This window comes from Panulirus ornatus, chromosome 61 (assembly GCF_036320965.1).
Source record: "Panulirus ornatus isolate Po-2019 chromosome 61, ASM3632096v1, whole genome shotgun sequence".
Lineage (NCBI taxonomy): Eukaryota > Metazoa > Arthropoda > Malacostraca > Decapoda > Palinuridae > Panulirus > Panulirus ornatus.
The window spans coordinates 7,108,423-7,131,282 of NC_092284.1; the positions used below are offsets into that span (position 1 = coordinate 7,108,423).

The 22,860-nt window shown below is 38.8% G+C and overlaps 1 protein-coding gene across 1 annotated transcript; it reads right to left on the bottom strand.

Annotated features, from left to right (window-relative positions):
- Nucleotides 1-5,886: 5,886 nt before the first annotated feature.
- Nucleotides 5,887-22,172, bottom strand: LOC139767530 (mitochondrial disaggregase-like). The gene is made up of 7 exons (XM_071696982.1): nt 21,642-22,172; nt 20,588-20,746; nt 16,372-17,130; nt 13,142-13,296; nt 10,859-11,012; nt 8,429-8,533; nt 5,887-7,036 (listed from the first exon to the last, which is right to left on the bottom strand). The coding sequence occupies exons 1-7, from the start codon at nt 22,074-22,076 to the stop codon at nt 6,893-6,895; spliced, it is 1,911 nt and encodes a 636-aa protein (XP_071553083.1). The 5' UTR covers nt 22,077-22,172; the 3' UTR covers nt 5,887-6,892.
- Nucleotides 22,173-22,860: the final 688 nt, after the last annotated feature.

The following is a 22,860-nucleotide window of genomic DNA, read 5'->3' on the forward strand; positions in this document are numbered from 1 at the left end:
GCTTCTGCAATTTCTCAACTGAATCAGCCACCAGCGCTGTATCATCTGCGAACAACAACTGACTCACTTCCCAAGCCCTCTCATCCACAGCAGACTGCATACTTGCCCCTCTCTCCAAAACTCTTTCATTCACCTGTCAAACTACCCCATCCATACACAAATTAAACAATCATAGAGACATCACGCAACCCTGCTGCAAACCTACATTCACTGAGAACCAATCACTTTACTCTCTTCCTACTCGCTCACATGCCTTACATCCTCGATAAAAACTTTTCACTGCTTCTAGCAACTTGCCTCCTACACCATATATTCTTAATACCTTCCACAGAACATTTCTATCAACTCTATCATATGCCTTCTCCAGACCCATAAATGCTACATACAAATCCATTTGTTTTTCCAAGTATTTTTCACATACATTCTTCAAAGCAAAACCTGATCCACACATCCTCTACCACTTCTGAAACCACACTGCACTTCCCCAATCTGATGCTCTGTACATGTCTTCACCCTCTCAATCAATACCCTCCCATACAATTTCCCAGGAATACTCAACAAACTTATACCTTTGTAATTTGAGCACTCATTTATCCCCTTTGCCTTTGTACAATGGCACTATGCAAGCATTTTGCCAATCCTCAGGCACCTCACCATGAGTTATACATACATTAAATAAGCTTACCAACCAGTGTACAATACAGTCACCCCCTTTTTTAATAAATTCCACTGCAATACCATCCAAACCCGCTGCCTTGCCAGATTTCATCTTCCACAAAGCTCTTACTACTTCTTCTCTGTTTACCAAATCATTTTCCCTAACCCTCTCACTTTGCACACCACCTCGACCAAAACATCCTATATCTGCCACTCTATCATCAAACACATTCAACAAACCTTCAAAATACTCACTCAATCTTCTCACATCACCACTACTTGTTATCACCTCACCATTAGCCCCCTTCACTGAAGTTCCCATTTGTTCCCTTGTCTTATACACTTTATTTACCTCCTTCCAAAACATATTTTTATCCTCCCTAAAATTCAATGATACTCTCTCACCCCAACTCTCATTTGCCCTCTTTTTCACCTCATGCACCTTTCTCTTGACCTCCTGCCTCTTTCTTTTATACATCTCCCACTCACTTGCATTATTTCCCTGCAAAAATTGTCCAAATGCCTCTCTCTTCTTTTCACTAATAATCTTACTTCTTCATCCCACTACTCACTACCCTTTCTAATCTGCCCACCTCCCACACTTCTCATGCCACAAGCATCTTTTGCACAAGCCATCACTGCATCCCTAAATACACTCCATTCCTCCCCCACTCCCATTACGTCCTTTGTTCTCACCCATTATTTCTCTCTTTTTAAACCAGGTATTCCCAATCACTAGTCCTTTTTCAGCACACAAATCTATAAGCTCTTCACCATTTCCATTTACAACACTAAACAACCCATGTACACCAATTATTCCCTCAACTGCCACATTACTCACCTTTGCATTCAAATCACCCATCACTATAACCTGGTCTCGTGCATTAAAACTGCTAACACACTCACTCAGCTGCTCCCAAAACACTTGCTCTCATGCCCAGGTGCATAGGCACCAATTATCACCCATCTCTCTCCATCCACTTTCACTTTTACTCATATCAATCTACTTCTATATATCTCTACAAAATATGTTTATTGTGTAAACTACTTTGGATTCGGTAAATTCTAATCACTCCCAATGCCGCTTTCATTTCACTTGTTTTCTTTTCAGTCATTAAAATTTTGTTTGTTTTACCTGCCTCAACAAGTTTTCATTTAGGGTAAACAGAATACTATGCCTTTATCTTTCACCGCATTTTGTATCAAATTTTGTTGAAGATGAATCATGAAAAGAAGTTAAAAAGAAATGTTTACCTTTAACAGATGACAAAACTTGATAGTGTAACACCCTAATCCCATAAACAACATAATGATCTGATGGTTAAGATTTTTTCACTGAACAATTATGAAGTCTCCTAAGAATAAGAATGATGGGAAAGGTTTGGATCTTATGGTAATCACTGATCTGTAGCTACCATAGTATTAAGTCAATGAATCTTCATTTTCTCTATCATCTTTACCAGCTCTTCTCTTTTACTTACGAAGATAGCATTAGAAACAGACAACCATGCTATTGAAGAAAAAATCCCCATGCGGCTCTTCCTTCTGCACCTACTTTTAGAAAGTGATAATAGTAAAGACAACAAGGAATATCTGTCTAAAACTTAAAGGAAATTAGTTAAAAGAGAAAAGGTGGCTGAGAAAAAATATTTCTATGTACGTATATGGTATGCTGGTTATGTAAACATTTATATCTATGTACAGAGGATACTTAGGAAATTCAGAGACCTCAATAAAAGATCATTCTTAAGGTTGTTAAAGAAGGGAATCAACTCAGTGGCCTGGCACCTATCAGATATATGAATGGTAAGATGAAATAATGACGGATTGGCACATCAAAGATAAACAGGTATGTGTACAAATACTACTATACTTAATAAATTACTAGATAAGCACATAAAATAGTACTTTGCTTGTCGTTTCCCATGTTAGCAAGGTAGCGCCAGGAAGAGACAGACTCGCATCCATTCTCCAGTTGTTGTGCGTAACACGCACAAACAAAAAAGTAGTCTGCACTAATTTACAAATGCTCTCTTATCACTTTACTGATCTTTTCGTTTACTGTTTCTAAGTAACATAAGTAACAGTTTCAGTTAAAACATCCTAACCCAAACCTATCCATACAGCATTCTGTTTTATCATCTTGTCTCCATCTACATAGATTAGAAATTTTGGTTACTAATACTATCCTTTAGCACAGAGGTTCCCAACCTGGGGTAAATATACCCCTAGGGGTACATTTGCAATGCTAAGGGGTACATAGAGGTCTGAAAGTATAACCATGGCATACACGGCTGTACAGTGTACACTGTGAATAATGTAGAACATAAGCAATATGTTCTTGTGGAGGCTAAGGTGAGGATTAGTATGGGTTTTCAGAAAAGAGGAGTGAATGTTGGGGTGAAGAAGGTGGTGAGAGTAAGTGAGCTTGGGAAGGAGACCTGTGTGGGGAAGTACCAGGAGAGACTGTGTACAGAATGGAAAAAGGTGAGAACAATGGAAGTAAGGGGAGTGGGGGAGGAATGGGATGTATTTAGGGAATCAGTGATGGATTGCGCAAAAGATGCTTGTGGCATGAGAAGAGTGGGAGGTGGGCTGTTTAGAAAGGGTAGTGAGTGGTGGGATGAAGAAGTAAGAGTATTAGTGAAAGAGAAGAGAGAGGCATTTGGACGATTTTTGCAGGGAAAAAATGCAATTGAGTGGGAGAAGTATAAAAGAAAGAGACAGGAGGTCAAGAGAAAGGTGCAAGAGGTGAAAAAAAGGGCAAATGAGAGTTGGGGTGAGAGACTATCAGTAAATTTTAGGGAGAATAAAAAGATGTTCTGGAAGGAGGTAAATAGGGTGCGTAAGACAAGGGAGCAAATGGGAACTTCAGTGAAGGGCGCAAATGGGGAGGTGATAACAAGTAGCGGTGATGTGAGAAGGAGATGGAATGAGTATTTTGAAGGTTTGTTGAATGTGTCTGATGACAGAGTGGCAGATATAGGGTGTTTTGGTCGAGGTGGTGTGCAAAGTGAGAGGGTTAGGGAAAATGATTTGGTAAACAGAGAAGAGGTAGTAAAAGCTTTGCGGAAGATGAAAGCCGGCAAGGCAGCAGGTTTGGATGGTATTGCAGTGGAATTTATTAAAAAAGGGGGTGACTGTATTGTTGACTGGTTGGTAAGGTTATTTAATGTATGTATGACTCATGGTGAGGTGCCTGAGGATTGGCGGAATGCGTGCATAGTGCCATTGTACAAAGGCAAAGGGGATAAGAGTGAGTGCTCAAATTACAGAGGTATAAGTTTGTTGAGTATTCCTGGTAAATTATATGGGAGGGTATTGATCGAGAGGGTGAAGGCATGTACAGAGCATCAGATTGGGGAAGAGCAGTGCGGTTTCAGAAGTGGTAGAGGATGTGTGGATCAGGTGTTTGCTTTGAAGAATGTATGTGAGAAATACTTAGAAAAGCAAATGGATTTGTATGTAGCATTTATGGATCTGGAGAAGGCATATGATAGAGTTGATAGAGATGCTCTGTGGAAGGTATTAAGAATATATGGTGTGGGAGGCAAGTTGTTAGAAGCAGTGAAAAGTTTTTATCGAGGATGTAAGGCATGTGTACGTGTAGGAAGAGAGGAAAGTGATTGGTTCTCAGTGAATGTAGGTTTGCGGCAGGGGTGTGTGATGTCTCCATGGTTGTTTAATTTGTTTATGGATGGGGTTGTAAGGGAGGTAAATGCAAGAGTCCTGGAAAGAGGGGCAAGTATGAAGTCTGTTGGGGATGAGAGAGCTTGGGAAGTGAGTCAGTTGTTGTTCGCTGATGATACAGCGCTGGTGGCTGATTCATGTGAGAAACTGCAGAAGCTGGTGACTGAGTTTGGTAAAGTGTGTGGAAGAAGAAAGTTGAGAGTAAATGTGAATAAGAGCAAGGTTATTAGGTACAGTAGGGGTGAGGGTCAAGTCAATTGGGAGGTGAGTTTGAATGGAGAAAAACTGGAGGAAGTGAAGTGTTTTAGATATCTGGGAGTGGATCTGTCAGCGGATGGAACCATGGAAGCGGAAGTGGATCATAGGGTGGGGGAGGGGGCGAAAATTTTGGGAGCCTTGAAAAATGTGTGGAAGTCGAGAACATTATCTCGGAAAGCGAAAATGGGTATGTTTGAGGGAATAGTGGTTCCAACAATGTTGTATGGTTGCGAGGCGTGGGCTATGGATAGAGATGTGCGCAGGAGGATGGATGTGCTGGAAATGAGATGTTTGAGGACAATGTGTGGTGTGGGGTGGTTTGATCGAGTAAGTAACGTAAGGGTAAGAGAGATGTGTGGAAATAAAAAGAGCGTGGTTGAGAGAGCAGAAGAGGGTGTTTTGAAATGGTTTGGGCACATGGAGAGAATGAGTGAGGAGAGATTGACCAAGAGGATATATGTGTCGGAGGTGGAGGGAACGAGGAGAAGAGGGAGACCAAATTGGAGGTGGAAAGATGGAGTGAAAAAGATTTTGTGTGATCGGGGCCTGAACATGCAGGAGGGTGAAAGGAGGGCAAGGAATAGAGTGAATTGGAGTCATGTGGTATACAGGGGTTGACGTGCTGTCAGTGGATTGAATCAAGGCATGTGAAGCGTCTGGGGTAAACCATGGAAAGCTGTGTAGGTATGTATATTTGCGTGTGTGGACGTGTGTATGTACATGTGTATGGGGGGGGGGGGGGGGTTGGGCCATTTCTTTCGTCTGTTTCCTTGCGCTACCTCGCAAACGCGGGAGACAGCGACAAAGTATAAAAAAAAAAAAAAAAAAAAAAGCAATATAGAACACTTTTATTACAAATCAGCTGATAAATATTATAAAATCCTTACATAATCACTTACAGATTTCATAATAAGATAATATAAAATCAATAAAATTCATCACTTTTTGATCCTTAATTTCTAGGGATACATGGGAACCTGTCAGAATGCCCAAGGGGTACAGAGGAACAAAAAAGGTTGGGAACTCCTGCGAGTCTAGCAGACAATCTAATAATAGACCATGAGGTCTTCTGGTCTTTGTCTCTCTCTTTCTCTCATGCATGCTCAAATCTACATAAAATTCTTTCCACATTTTATGCAATATTTCATCTGCATTATCAGCTACAGTTATCTATACAGCAACTATTATTGACATCATAATGCAAAATCAATTTATGTAACAATGTTCCACACCACAACATTTATCCTGAGGAAGGATTACCAATCAAATAACACATCAACAAAATATATATATAACTTATATTTTCACCATCATTCTATACACAAAAATATACATAATTGAAATCTGTTTATCTATCTCTATCATACTTGATCGCCGTTTCCTGCGTTAGCAAGGCAGTGCCAGGAAACAGACAAAGAAAGACCCATCCAGTCATATACACACAGACACTCACACACATGTACATATACATATAAACGTATACATACATACACATTTTCATTTCATTATGTGATGGGGTGGCGACGGGAATGAATAAGGGCAGACAGTATGAATTATGTACATGTGTATATATGTAGTATATGTCTGTGTGTGTATATATATGTGTACGTTGAGATGTATAGGTATGTATATGTGCGTGTGTGGACGTGTATGTATATACATGTGTATGTGGGTGGGTTGGGCCATTCTTTCGTCTGTTTCCTTGCACTACCTCGCTAACGTGGGAGACAGCGACAAAGTATAACAAAAAAAATAACACACACATTCATGTACATTTATACACATGTACATATTCATCCTTGCTCACCTTCATCCATTCTTGGCACTACCCCGCCCCACAGGAAACAGCATTGCCACTCCCTGTGTCAGCAGGTTAGCTCCAGGAAACAAATGAAAAAAGGCCACATCTGCTCATGCTGTCACTAGCTGTCATTTGTATTGCATCAAAACTAAAGCTCCCTATCCACATCCAGGTCTCATAGACCTTTCCAAGTTTTACCCCAGACATTTCATATGTCTTGGTTCAGTCCATTCACAGCATGTCAATCCCATCATACCACATTGTTCCAATTCACTCTATTCTGTGCATGCCTTTTGCTCTCTTGCATATTCAAGCCTCAATTCACTCCATTCTTCCACCTCCAATTTGGGCTTAAACTTCTCCTTGTTCCCTCCAACTCTGATGTGAGAATTCTACGTATCATTCATGTCTTCCACATAAGCTTTCAAGTGCTTGTTTGGATCTACATCAGTAAAGCTGTCTGTTCCTTTTGTTTTTACACGAATTCTAATTGGAGAAGGTGAGTCCTGTAATTTTGCTTTCTCTTTCCTCTGATGTTGGAATATCTGCATATATGAACACAGTACATCCCGGAGTTATATGTCCACTTTCGTATGCCAAGGCCAGCTGATTCACCAGACGACGCTCAACCTATAATGAGGTGCATGAGATGAACATGTAGTACATACTTCAGATGACATCAAAAAAATCTTACGACTTCCATAGAAAAAATGAAAAGAATGCTAAAATGTGAAACTCATACATCATTACTGTACATTACTGTATATATCATCATTAATCCATTCCTAATTCCATTTGTGTGGATCAGGCACAAACTGAATCCGAAAATTAATCACACACATCCTTAAATTATGCTCAGTATGTTAAAGTGATTGTACTTCAACACTCACAAGATGCTTCTTACTTCTTTGCTTTCCACATCAAGTTGGAAAGCACATTATCATACATAAAATGGTACTTTTTTTCTATGCTGAAAATTCCAGTTATGGACAAAAGTCCACATCAGGGCCAAATCGTAATTGAAATCTAGAGAGACTTATGAAACGGAAAAAGAAAACACAAGGGAAAGTATTTACAAATTTTTGAAAAAGTGAAAAGCCTGTTTTTTGAAATGTGCAGCAGGTCACAGTTATTTGGAAAGACATGAGAAGGTAGCAAGTTCCAAAGCTTTGAAGTGTAGGGAAAGAAGCAGGTATCGAAACGGCCCACCCTTGAGATGCTGATGATCACATAATAATGTGACGCAGCAACTTGCTGAGTATTGCGTGGTCTAGCTAGTGGTGTGGGAACACAAGCAGCCAGCTCTCGGGAGCAAAAAACCAAAGTAATACTTATAGAAGAAGGAAAGTGAACCAACAATGTGACGTAGGCTAGGGGGTCAAGTTTGGAAGTTAGTCTGGGACAGTCATGGAATGGTGCGTGGGACATGGTTATTAATGGAGGTTCTGGTTTTGGTGCATTATACATGACAACTAAAAAGTGGGTATGAACAAATGAGGGCATTTCTTTGTAGATGTGAGCAAATAAGACTGTTCTTATGTTCCTGATGTAACCTCCCTAACAGTAATTAAACACTCTTCCCCATTTTCATTTACATCAGATACCCCATATCCCTCAATTATACCCTCAACTGCCATATCATCTATTCTTGAAAAAAGATCCTACAGAGACAAGACAGACAAACAGATAATTATTCTAAGACACACTTCACGTGGCCTATTCTAATATCACTGTAATTCCTTCCATTAGTCTGGCTAATATGAAGAATGCCTTACACAGAATTTCAATTTTTGTCATCATCAACTTTAAACCTGCAACTGATGAATCATTAAATCATTGGACAGAACTATCTTTTAAATATGGCACTTTGATTCTTAGCAAAACATCGAAGTTGAGTGCACCAGCTACATTCAACACAAATGTTAGTTTCAGTTGTTATGAACCATACATATACCAAAAAAAAGTTTTGGATAGAGAACACACACATAAAATTTGTGAAACATGGAAACATTTGAAGATTACCTCATGTTTAATAGATCGTGCCCCATAGTAGACATTGTACCCATCAGCTAACACATCCAGTACCATGGGATCCCACTTGAGCTCTATGTTGTGTTTCTCTCGTGCCTAAAATTAAAGAAAAATAATATTGTACCATGATTGTTCACCATCCTTTACACTAATTCTTAACATAACAACCACAAACCTAAATATACAGGAAAAAACTTAGTCACTCAAAAAACACTAAACGCACAGTGAATGGATTTATCATAATGTAACAAAAATGAATTTCAGTCAACTTCCAATCTTAAAATTATTCTTTTTCAAGAAATGGGACTCCATCTATAATATGGTGAGGTGCCTGCAATACAACAGTACCAGTTTCAATCAGCAGGTGCCTGCAATACAACAGTACCAGTTTCAATCAGCTCCAACTTAGTCTCGTAATGATGACACTAAATAAATGTCTACAGATGAGAGAGACTGAACGTTGAGTTGTTTGATTTTCTTGGTGCTAAAGTGACAAATCTGCAATGAATCAAATTTCAGGCATTTGTTGTCACAAGGTCATGTCATTTCCAACAGGACAATTATGGTGGTGTAAATGAGACGTGAGAGAAATTTGCGACTGCTTTTGTATATCTATAGTTGTGATACAATGGTATTTTCCCTGTTGAATGGAAAAACTGAGAAATTTTCTGAAAATTCAATCTTATAAGAGACAACTATCTGAAAACATGGAAAACAATAAGCACAATTCATCAGGAAATCCACAAGCCTTTGCCCTCCATGAAAACAACTACTACCACCAGCTACAGAAGCAAAAAAAAAAGGAATATACCAAAACATAATAATTCTAGATCAACTATATCATTCTATGTGAGTAATTCTTAGCATCCAATCGTCTACTTTTCACTCAATTAACCGACCAAATACCTAAATGGGCAATATATCCAACATGTGCTTAATAGGACATTTCTCTTAATTTTCTTTCTCTCTGCTGTTTCCCTACTTAGCAAAGTAGCACCATAATACTTTTGGAAATCATACTACAAGAGGGAAAAATTTCCAGCCTCCCTACTCCTGCCTTTCCATCCACTGACAATGATACAGCTCTACCAAAGGTGACTTATTTTACGATCAGCTAACACTTATCATAAAATAAGAAAACAATAATTGGAGATGCTGCTAGTATGCATAAGACGAAAACCAGAAAAAAATATGAACGTAAACAAATTAGAAGGGCATTCTACGGAACACCTGAGTATCCTGCAGAGCAGCATAGTCACAAGGAGTGAAATATGAATGGCTGGAAAATACTGTTCTGTAAAAACATAAACAAAATTGCGTTAACTTCCATGGCCAAAAAGAATCTTCAAGTGGGAATCAAGACAGACCCTTCTATGAAAGGCCTAAGACAGAAAAGAAATATCCAAATTAGGTAGTTGTTAGTAGACAGACAATGACCAGGGAGGTATATTATGAGTGCTACCCACTTGGGTATCAGGAGGGTCAGTGATGGCTGTGTAGTGAGCCAGCACTTCAGCGGTAGTCAAACTGCACTCATCTGACTTGTGAAGATGTCTTTCTTTTCTACCTCAATGACACGTGGATTACTGGCAATCTGTCCACAAACATACGATCTCTCCTTGTCATACATACCACCTGACAACACTTAACTCACATACATCATTCTTCGTAACTCTAAATTTTCCTGCTGTGAGCACTAAGTGCTAGCCCTGCCTTCTGGCAAAATGGTAGGAGCAGTAGATAGAAGTAGTAGGAAGAAACATTTAGGCTGGAGCATTATGTAAAAAAATTAGGTAGAAGTCAGTATGAACATTAGGTAGGAGCCTCTGCAAATGCTGCACTAGAGATGCCCTTTGCCAGTGGCCTGTTAAGGGTGAGGCACTAAAGGATATGAAGCAGCAATGGAGTTCACTAGTTATGGAGACTCTATTGCTGCAGTCACCCCTTTGAGGGACTTCCAATTGGAACAGGCATCAGAGATAGATACACAGACAGGCTAATGGATCTCAATCTTATCCCACTGAATTCCTTACATACAGAGAAACAATCGTCTAAAGTTTCATGAGTATGTGACTGAGACTTTTCAAGTTATGCCAATGTTTACTTGCAGATTAAAGTGTGACTACCAATGATAGATGTATGGATGGGTGACAGATGATGATGACTGGCAAAGCAATCTCTAAGTGCCTGCCAAGCTAAACAGATGAAAAAAAATCTTCAAAACATATCAAGTGGTTTAACAATATACAGCAAACAACCATTTAAATGTAAACTTAGCCTGTAAAAAGAAATATGAAATAATAAAAGAAACAGAAAGATCAGTACTTTTCCCCCAGCCACTCCCCTAAAAATTATGATATACTTCACATATGCATAATTTATCGGTACATGAATGAAGTAAGAAAAATTCTGTATATTTACCTGCTTTACCCACTTGTCAAGTTCCAATCGAACAAGCTTTAGTAATTCTGATCTTGAGAATGGAACAAAGTATACGATCTCATTAATTCTTCCAAGAAATTCATCTCTTTGGAAGTGGCTTTTCAAAATTGGCCGGACAATCTTCTCCTTAAATCTGGTTAAAGGAAACAAAATGAATGAGTTGACAGGACAATAAGAAATGACGAAAAAATGATTCAATTATCAATTTCCTCCTGGCACTATGGAATACTGAAGACCCCAACCTTGATGAGATCACAGCTTATGTGAACCTTTTAATCATGGTAAAAATGAAAGGTTCCGAATGAAGGCGCTGAAGTAATGTGCAAAACCATAAGTCAATAAATGGGACTGACAGCTGATCTTAAGGCATACACATTACCTTTGTGACAAGAAAATTGAAGCTAAGAATTCAGAAAGGTAAACTGAAGGCAAGCAGTAAAAAGTGACCCTTGATGCTGGTAGGAAACACTTTAAATTGAAAGCATTACGACATTAACTGATAAATATCATATGCAGACTATAGCATTACTTATACTTCCCACTTTTCTATAGAGTATACATTCATCTTTCCCACCTTTGTTCCAGTGCTTGGCTTATGAGCCTTAATTTCAAAATCCAGTCCAATCTTTCTCATCTTTAAGAGGTAGCGGCAGAAGCTGAGCTTTTGAGGAAATAAATTCACTATCTATCTCTGATGCCAGTCCTCACCTGGGACTCCCTTAATGGGGTAGCCATGGCAACAGAGTCTCCATAGTGAACTCCAGTGACACTCTGTAGCCTTTAGCGGCTTACCCTTAACAAGCCACTGGCAGTGGGCAACTCTAGCTCAGTGTTTGCAGAGGCTCTTACCTATTGTAACCACTGACTACTACTACGTTATTGGTCCTACCTAATGTTCCTCCCTACTACTACTACCTACTGCTCCTACCATTTTGAAAAAAATGCAAGGCTAGCACACAGTGCTCACAGCAGGAAAATCTCGAGTTACAAAGAATGAGCTGCATGAATTAAGTGTCATGTGCAACAAGTAGAGATTGTATGTTTGTAAACAGAAACCCAGTAGTCCATTTGTGGGTGGGGCAGAAAGAAAAGATAGCTACCTGGGTCAGAGGAGAGCAACTTAACCACTGAAGTGCTGGCTTACTATGCAACTGTCACTAACCCTCCCGATACCCAGGCGGGTAGTACTCGTAACATACCTCCCTGGTCATTGGCTGCATATGAACTACTGTCTACTAAATATATTCACTTGTCCCCTTTTGCTTCTATTCTCAGAAGGCAGTAATACAGGAGGAAAACTTTTCAGTCCCTTGCTCCTATGCCTCCTAAATGTCTTTTACAACATACAAGAGATGCATGGGTATCATTCAACCCTCTCTGTCCCTACCTAACAATCCTTCTCATCGAAAGAGTAATGTAAGTCTGGTGTAGTCACTGGGTTCCAACCACCAAAAAGTGGAATGATGTTAAGTACCAACATCATTTTGTGCTAGTATGTTACATATTTAGGTTTTCTACCAGGAGGGATAACTTCTTATTCCTCGCCTTACAACAAGTTCATACTTACAACAAGTACATACTGGATCTGATATATGCAAACTTACTTCATGTCTTGGCTTTAGATTTATAATGGGAACTTGTAGGGGAAGGACCATCAAATTATTAATGAAATTTGACTTCAGATTATCCATGAATGTTGGGATTACGGTTATCATGAAGAATAATTTTGAATGTGATTTAGCAGGTACTAGAGAATTCCACAGTGATTTATTTTGCCTGTCCAAAGTATAAAAAGTCTTTTCTAAGTCCACAATAACCAACAGGGTTCAATAAGGTTATATGATACAAAGTTCTTGACACTAGGAGAAAAGAGAGTGAAACTGCCAATGTCACATCCAACTGCCTTTGACTTTCTACCTTAAGCTGATATGATACTCAAAATGGAATACACCTGGCAAGAGAGGATTCAACATGATCATGCAGGGAACTGGGCTCAAAGTCCTCTACCCACTCGACTAACATCTTTTCAGACATAATCAAGAACTTGAACAAATTTCAGTAATCAAATTACACTATCTCAACAGCATCTTCTTCCAATACTACAAAGATTAACATGAATTCTTCAGATGCTTTTTGATTGGCAATCTATACGTAACAACTTTGTGATCCAAATAACTAAGTGCCTCGCCAAACATCAGCTTCTCCGTTCAGATTAGCTTGAACTGCAAACAATTATGCATGCAAGAAAAATATTCTTCAAACCTGCATGATATAGTGATAGTTTCTGTAATTTCTAAATCTTCTGGCTCTCCTTCATAACGCTGTTTTGTGATTTTGTCAGCCTCTTCCCTTAGTTGAATTCCGTAATCAGCAATCTCATCGCTGGCTAAGTTGGATGTCATGATAAATATTGCATCCTGCAATTAATTTTGATACAGTTTACATTAAAGTTAATTAATATATGCTTTTCTATACACTAAATCCCTCTTGTATTTTCTAAAACGTTTATACACAAGCAAATGCTTTTGACATCAAACCATTACAACAAGAAAATAAGGAACCATTTTCTTTTTAATAATGGAAACTTGTGAATCAGATATCAGACATGTTAATAAATCATTGATGATTGTATCCACATACACCAAACTAACAGGAATACTACTCAGGTGACACAAGAAAAAAATACTGTTCTATTATGAATGATCTCACAACAGTCCACTAAGGTCAAATTTGACGGAAGAGAATGGATCACCCAACCTGCTGTCCACTAACCTTCACATGACCAACTGAACCAATCAGTAAAGCATCAAGTGGCATTAACCAAGTACATATGGATTATGAATTGATATGGAAAAATTTGTTGATAGCCGATATTGTCAAGTCACTGCTTAAAAACTGAAATTGGAAATTTTGCTAATAACTGTTCTTGTCTACATTTTGTGAGGAAGCATATGAATACCCTTCAGTAATGAAGCCTAGATAGTGAGAGTTTCAGTGTTTAGTATGAAAACTTTATATTATTCTACATCAAACACTAGTCTCTGCACTTAACAACACATTCTATTGTGGAATTAAAAATTTTCTTGGAATATTGTACATGCTGGTCAATCTAGAAAAACAAGAAATGCAATTGTCTTTTGCTTTGCTTACTCCAGAAAAGCAGTTGTCTTCTGTTTCACATGGACTATAAAGAAGTTTTCTTCTCCAATGCTTACAAAAAGAAATACAGTAGTCAAATTCAAGAGAGGAGGATGACAAGTCATAAATGACAGAATGAAGACAAATGAATAGCGTGCATAAGAGCATAAGCAGAGAGCAAACAAGAAAACAGACAAATGAAAAGCTTGTTCTGAATTTCATTAGCCACTAAAAATAGTGGGTAGCTGTAAGGCTGTGGCTAAGAAGATAATCATCAAAGAGAAACTGGAGCCACTTAGCAATATTTTATTCTCTTATTCTTTCATGCATCTTCACCATTTCCAGTCTTACCAAGTTAGCATTATGAGCAGACAAACAAGCTGTAAAGGAAAAGTCCTTGCTTTCACTTACTCCATGCCCTAGGAGTTGCTTTTACCTCATGGGGCTCCTGCGGGAATCCAGAAGCCAGACATATCCACAGGGTCAGGCCACAGGTCATAAATTGTTGTAATGTGAGTATGTTTATTTGGGAAGAAAGCACAGATGGGAAGGACTGACATGTGTCTGACTGGACATACATCAGGTGGAGTGGTACCTGAGACTTAAGTTAGGAAGGACAGTTTTTAGTGATTGTCAGGTCATTTCTGAGTGTATGTGTTTTGTCAGTATTATGTCTGTTGAGGGTGGGGATCTAAGAATTTTAGCTGCTGAAATGTGAAGCAGGCATAAACTTTTCATTTCTTGTTGGAGGTATGGGAGGAAGGTAGTTGGGGATCTGGTGCTGCTGCAAAGAACAGAGTGCCACATATGTTGAGGAGAGATTTTTTGGGAGGATATTTATTTTCCTGTGTAATTACCGAGTATCTGTGGTAGCTAAGCAGCCACAGACTATTCCGAATGCACTATATTGTGTGGTTTGAGGTTTTGTTGTATTTGCTTCATGAAAATGGAAAAACAGAAATGTGATACAGTTTAGAATGGAGCAGAATTACCAGCTGAGGATGTTATGGGATTCTTTTAAATGTCTAAATCTGATGTCAGTTAGTCTTCATAAAAATCATGCAACAGTTTGAAGCTGCATAATACCCATCTTATCACTTTTTCATGTTTTCTTTGCCTGTTAAACTTCCTTATATGCTCTACCTCACTGATACTCACATTACTTCTGTTCTCCTCACACTATTCAGCTTCCAGAATAACTTCATTCTCTCCCTCAAGTTCATTAAAATACTCTCCCATTCAGTTTCTCATTTGCCCAGTTTTTCAGCTTTCTCCTCATCTTCTTTCTCTCAAATCACACTCCTCATCAGATACCATCCACATACCTCCCTTTTGTCTTTAACTGCCTCATTCCACTACTTACTGTCCTTTCTCATACATCTAGTATATCCCATCTTCTGCATGCCACATAATTCACCTGCACTTGTATGCACTAAAATGCCTTCCAATCCTCTTGTTTTATTCAACTCTATGTCAGTCTTCCCTTAGCCTTTCTAGGTGTCTCTGCACACAGTCCTTTTTTTGTCAAACTCATTCACTTTCACTACTTACTTCACACTTTGTTATTTCCTCTTTCCAGAAAACATCATAAACTTTCACACTTATCTCCATTGAGAAATGATCAGACATTCAACCAGTTGCCCTTCTTAGCATTCAGATCCAACAACCTCTCCTTTGTATGTACTTGATTGGTATTCTTTCTCCCTTATCCCCCTGATTATCATTAGTATTATTACCAATGTTGCTACATACAGTCCTAGGGGACAGAGCACTTTACAGTAGGGCCATAGGAAATCGCAAGGTTTTCATTTCAAATATACAGGAAGCAGAGTTACCAGAACAAGTGAATGGATTGTGTGAAACACCTGGCATGCTGAAAGGTAACCAAACTGCAATTCATAAACGAATGTAATGAAAGGTGAAAATATCAGTCTGATAGTGAGCTGCTGGGTTACAGTTTCCTTCGCTAAGCCAATGAAGCATGGGAAAACAATTGGGAGTTCAATGACATTATAAGTAGTTCAGATACATTCTTATGGCACACAAATTAGAGTGATAAATAAGATAGATATAAAGAAGTAAATGAGAAAGAAACAGCTGATTAAGTGATGAGGGTAGTAATATAATAGCATCAAGCAGAAAGAATAATATGGATGGAAAGATGAAAGGAACAATAACTGAAATGAAGTAAGTTTATAGCAGATCTATGATGAAGTGAAAGAACAGAGAATGGGAGCTCATGTAATAAAGAAAGGTACTAAAAAGGACTACACTGTGATGTTCTGTGACTTAAGTAAGTAGAGGGTACTCTATTGCTTCATGATTACATATGTACTAAAAACTGACCAACTTACCTTACAGTCAACAGTTTTCCCTTTGCCATCTGTCAACCTGCCTTCATCAAAAAGCTGCAACAGTATTGTTAACACATCTGGATGAGCTTTCTCAACTTCATCGAAAAGTACAACTGCATTAGGAAAAGCTTTTAGCCTTTTTGTCAACTGTCCACCATCATCATGTCCAACATAACCCGGTGGTGAACCAATAAACTTTGCCACTTCGTGCTTTTGCTGGTATTCTGACATATCAATTCTGATAAATGAATTTTTCGTTCCTTTGTGGAGGTATTCAGCAACTTGTTTTGCTAATTCCGTTTTACCAATGCCTGATGAACCAAGGAAGAGGAAAACTAGAGGATGCTCTTCATCATACCAACCATTTTCTTTGCGTCTGATTGCACCACATACGGTAGCTATAGCTCCCTCTTGGCCAACTATACGCTGTTTAATCCTCTGTTCAAGAGGAAACTTTCGTCTCTCTTCCATTTCTAACTGTTTCTGCTTTGCCATATATTTTTCTGAGTGTTTTTGCATCATTGTTCTCATACCAATATCTTTTGCATAGTCTTCTGGTTTAAAACGATATTCATTAATGACCATTGGGTTCGCTCCAGCATCAAGTAAATACTTGACACTCTCCTGGTCATCAGCAAGGACAGAATAATGGAGCGCAGTACAACCACGGAACATCTGGTTATGATTAAGAAGTGTGCTAAATTCTCCTTCTCGTATTACTTCCACACTGATAGGTGATGTTCTGTTTTCACGAGCAACCTGTAATCAACAAATATTTGACATCAGATGTACTGAGATACAATGATAATACTTATTTCATATATAAAACAATCCTCTTTTCATCAATCTGAGGATGGCTGAATTTACAAATAATAATAAGTTTGGTAAAGTGTATGAAAGAAGAAAGCTGAGAGTATATGTGAATAAGAGCAAGGTTATTAGGTACAGTAGGGTTGAGGGACAAGTCAACTGGGAGGTAAGTTTGAATGGAGAAAAACTGGAGGAAGTGAAGTGTTTTAGATATCTCGGAGTGGTCTTGATGGCGGATGGAACCATGGATGCGGAAGTGAGTCACAGGGTGGGGGAAGGGGTGAAAGTTCTGAGAGTGTTGAAAAATGTGTGGAAGGCGAGAACATTATCTTGGAAAGCAAAAATGGGTATGTTTGAAGGAATAGTGGTTCCAACAATGTTATACGGTTGCAAGGCGTGGGGTATATATAAGGTTATGCGAAGGAGGGTGGATCTGTTGGAAATGAGATGTTTGAGGACAACATGTGGTGTGAGGTAGTTTGGTCAAGTAAGTAATGAAAGGGTAAGAGAGATGTGTGGTAATAAAGAGAAAGTGGTTGCAGAGAGCAGAAGAGGGTGTTTTGATATGGTTTGGTCATATGGAGAGAATGAGTGAAGAAAGATTGACAAAGAGGATATATGTGTCAGAGGTGGAGGAAACGAGGAGAAGTGGGAGACCAGATTGGAGGTGGAAGGATGGAGTGAAAAAGATTTTGAGCGATCGGGGCCTGAACATGCAGGAGGGTGAAAGGCATGCAAGGAATAGAGTGAATTGGAACGATGTGGTATCCCGGGGTTGATGTGCTGTCAATGGATTGAACCAAGGCATGTGAAGCTTCTGGGGTGAACCATGGAAAGTTTTGTGGGGCCTGGATGTGGAAAGGGAGCTGTGGTTTTGATGCATTATACATGACAGCTAGAGACTGACTGTGAACGAATGTGGCCTTTGTTTTCTTTTCCTAGCACTACCTCACGCATGTGCAGGGGAGGGGGTTGTCATTTCATGTGTGGCGGGGTGGCAACGAGAATGAATAAAGGCAGCAAGTATGAATTGTACATGTGTATATAAGTATATGTCTGTGTATGTATATATATGTATACGTTGAAATCAACTAGTGTGGGTTGGAACAAGCCACCACATCAGCAGCAACATGTCGTCATGAGTCTGGGTATGTTAACATATGGTTATCAAATCTCTAAAGAAGCATCTGCCGACCTTTATGATGGTTGAATGGGTATTGGTGAGCGTGTGTGGACATGTATGTACATACATGCGTATGTGGGTGGGTCGGGCCATTCTTTCGTCTGTTTCCGTGTGCTACCTTGCTAACGTGGGAGACAGCGACAAAGTATAGTGAATACATTATATAATAATATAATAATAATATAATAAATAGAGACTGAGTGTGAACGAATGTGGCCTTTGTTGTCTTTTCCTAGTGCTACCTCACGCACATGTAGGGGGAGGGGGTTGTCATTTCATGTGTGGCAACGGGAATGAATAAGGGCAGACAGTATGAATTATGTAAATGTGTATATATGTATATGTCTGTGTGTATTTATATATGTATACATCGAGATGTATAAGTATGTATATGTGCCTGTGTAGACATGTAAGTATATACATGTGTATGTGGGTGGGTTGGGCCATTTTTCGTCTGTTTCCTTGCGCTACCTCGCTAACGCGGGAGATAGCGACAAAGTATAATAATATTAATGATAATAATATATGTGTATATGTTTCCTGGTGCTACCTTGCTGATGCAGGGAACAGCAGTTAAGTATGATAAATAAATAACTCCTTGTTAATCCAAGCCCATCAAAACCTTTATCATCAAGGAACACATACAGTTGGATCAAGAAGTTGATTCTACTCAATCAGCCTAGACTGTCTGCTTCAGCCTAAGGTGTTAGAGACGGTTTTTATCCAAGCATTTTTAAGGATTATTATTATTATTATTATTATTATTATTATTATTATTATTATTATCATTATTATTATTATTATTATTATTATTATCAGTGACAAGCCGTACATCACAAAATTCCAAACCCCTTCACCTTAGCCACCCAAAGACGTCGACACATTACTACTGCCTTGCTTGCCTGCGTCGATGACTACGACCCTGCCTGCACGCATGCATGCATATTAATAATACCATGTTACAACATGTTACATCAACAGCAGCAGCAGCAGCACAGAAGAAGAAGTAGAAGCACCTTACAGGGGTAACACAGAGATGTGCCAACAATGGGTGGCAGGTGTGGAAGAAGAAGAGCTTTGCTATGATGATGCAGAGGACTTGATGACAACAACAACAACATCACATCCAACACCATCACCACAACCTCTTTCACCTTGTCCAGTCCTGCGCCTGAACCCAGGCCCACTTCCTGCCCAGGCCCGACTGGCTCAACCCTCAGAGCAAATCCTTGTCCCGAAGTTACGGATCTAACTTGCCGACTTCCCTTACCTGCATTAATCTATCGTCCAGAGGCTACTTACCTTGGAGACCTGGGGATATGGGAGGAAGAATACTTCCCACGTATTCCCTGCGTGTCGTAGAAGGCGACTAAAAGGGGAGGGAGCGTGGGGCTGGAAATCTTCCCCTCTCGTTTTTTTCTTAATTTTCCAAAAGAAGGAACAGAGAAGGGGGCCAGGTGAGGATATTCCCTCAAAGGCCCAGTCCTCCGTTCTTAACGCTACCTCGCTAATGCGGGAAATGGCGAATAGTTTGAAAGAAAAAAAGAAAAAGAAATTTTTAAGGAGCCTCTCACAGGACTTGATTAAGAATAGGGGTCTTTGGTAAACATCAAATACTGTTCTTTCAGACAATATCTCATTCTGGATATGGTTGACCTCCATTGTATGGCACTGGGTTGCCATGTTCAGAAGATGGTGATTCTACTTGGGAGCCAAATCATTTAAAGTAACCTTTTCTTTGGATCTTTAAGGATCTCTTTAAGCTTTCCTCCTTCAAGTGGGTATGCTCGAAGAAGCTCAAGAGCTCTGTCCATAAGTAAGAAATGGAAGTTCCGAAGGATGAAAAACCATTTCCCTGTGATACATAGAGCTTTATAAGAACCCAATTAGCCTCTCTTCTCTTCCTTCCCCTTTTTACTCAACCCTGAGGCAGATACTAGCAATCACTGAATCAACCTAGTGTGGGTTGGAACAAGCCACCACATCAGCAGCAGTATGTTGTCATGAGTCTGGGCATGTTAACATATGGTCATCAAATCCATAAAGAAGCATCTGCCAACCTTTATGATAGCTGAATGGGTATTGGTGGTTGATCAATATTCTACTCACCCCCTTTTAGCAGCAAAAGTGTTTTTTTCAATCCTCAAAACCTCCAGTTTTTATCAAATTAAAATCAATATGCGTCTAATCAAAATTATTTGTGACTAAATGGTGGTATCAAACCTGAAATATGTTAGAAAAGTTGTCTTGGAGATTGGGATCGGCACCATTCTTCAACAAAAACTGAACAGCTTTTGAACGTCTATTGACAGCTGCAGCATGTAGTGCTGTCCAGCCATAGGGATGACGACAGTTCACATCAACCCCTTTCTTCAAGTATTCCTAGAAAAGAAATATAAATACAGTACTCTTTTGTTAGGTATATTCCTAATATGTAAAATATATGCATGCCACTTGCACTTTTAGTGCTCCTATATATATGCTGGATTTTAATATGATGAGGTAAAAGTACATCAAACACTTCCATTAATCAACATAACTAAAGAAAATCTCACCTATCAGTAGGAATTTACCTAATTTCTAAATTTATAGGAAAAAATTGGAACATAATTAGGATATCGATACTCATTTGCTGGATGGTGTGTTCGGCAAATGCATTTGCCACATCCAAGGCATGTTTATTTTCTCCAATGGCATGCAATCAATATGACATATGGAAGATAACAAGCATATCCTTTAGCATCTCAACTATTGTACTAAATATTATGCAAATCTTCACCTCTCGAAGTGAGGTTTCCGTAGATCTTGTTGAAACACAATAGTGTTTCACATACTTTTACCCCACACTTTCCCTGATCGTAAGAACCTTCACAATCACTTAATACAGTTTGCTCAATACTATGCAATCAAACCATAAACAGCCACTTTCCAAAGCTAGTTTTAATGGAAGGCTACAATAAAATGTCACTTTTGAGACATTATTTAAGTAAATCGCCTCTTAAATATTCCTAATTTATATCGTCAGTTCAATTCAATGATGAAGTCAACATGTTTGACATAAATAGGTTATATTATGTTCAATGAGGTGCCAGTAAAGCCATTAAATACCAAAATAATCGTTTTCTACCTCATCTCTGGCTTGCATACATTCATCTACCATTATCTTCAATGAGGACGCCAGTAAAGGCATTAAATACCAACATGTTCGTGTTCTGCCTCACCTCTGGCTTAGGTTAGGTCATCTACCATTAGCCTGAGGTGGAGTGAGTCACCTTACCTGAAGTCGATCGATATTTCCCACCATAGCAGCCAGGAGGAACTCTCTCTCATTTATTCTCTGTTCCCTGTTCAGGTCCCAGGACGCAGCGACCAGCAACCCTAGAGAGAAGGGCAGATACCCAGTCCCTTCTCTCGTTGTCCCTGCTCTTCCTCGTCTCTTTTCTTGACTTTGAACGAGACAACGGATGTCATGCCCAGGGCCTATGAAACACAGCCTCCTCCAGGTGTAAGCCTTGCCCCTGACGTCTTCCTCACGTGTAATCTCGCTTGTATAGCCTTGGAAGGATGATAAAGGACTCCTCTTACGCCATACTTCTCTGGGACACTCAGGTACGCCTCTCCTCGTCCATGAGACGGTTTTTAATATTCCAGAGGCGCGCTGGTGGCACTCAACGACAATTAGGAAAGGTCTACAGAGTCTTTCCCAAATCATGATGATATTTGTGCCGACAGACACATAAATAGACTTATTACAAGCCGGTAGACACTGAAGCCTTCTGCTACAGTGAGATGTAAACAAACAGCTGAGATGGTCAGCTGGGATGGCGTTCATTCATCAATTAAGTTCCTTCATTTATCTTAAAGTATACGAATAATACTACAATAAATATATCCATATAATCCATGAATATAGTTGATTAATTTTTAGATTGAAAGTTTATTAAAGATGCAGTTTGAAATATACGCTTACATCATCAATTCAAAAATACTCATAAGCGAATATTTGCCCCGTACACAAGATATAGATTATTTATGATATTTGGAGATGGTTTATAATCTTAAGGTATTTGGTTCAATTTATCTTTATTTAAATGTAATAAAGAATGTCATTTATAGGAAAACATATCTTTTCCTCGTATACAGCAGGGTTTCTACTAATTCCTAGCTTAATTACGTATATCAAACATTAGATATGATTATTTTGACGTTTATTTGTAGATATTTATCACCAAATAATTATTAAGATGCAAAGAAATTTATATTTATAGCTTATATTGTGTAATAGATCTTAAAGTTGTAAAATATTTGTATCAATTTTCAATTTAAGTAAACCGGAAATATTGATGCAACACAAGCGATGATGCAATTCATACGGACTTTTTATTCATATATCAATACTTTATCTAAATGTTTTAGTTATCAATCCTATGTGACTAGAGCAATCAAGCACAAAATTAAGTAAGAAATTAGAACAACACAATGTCGGTCAATATGAT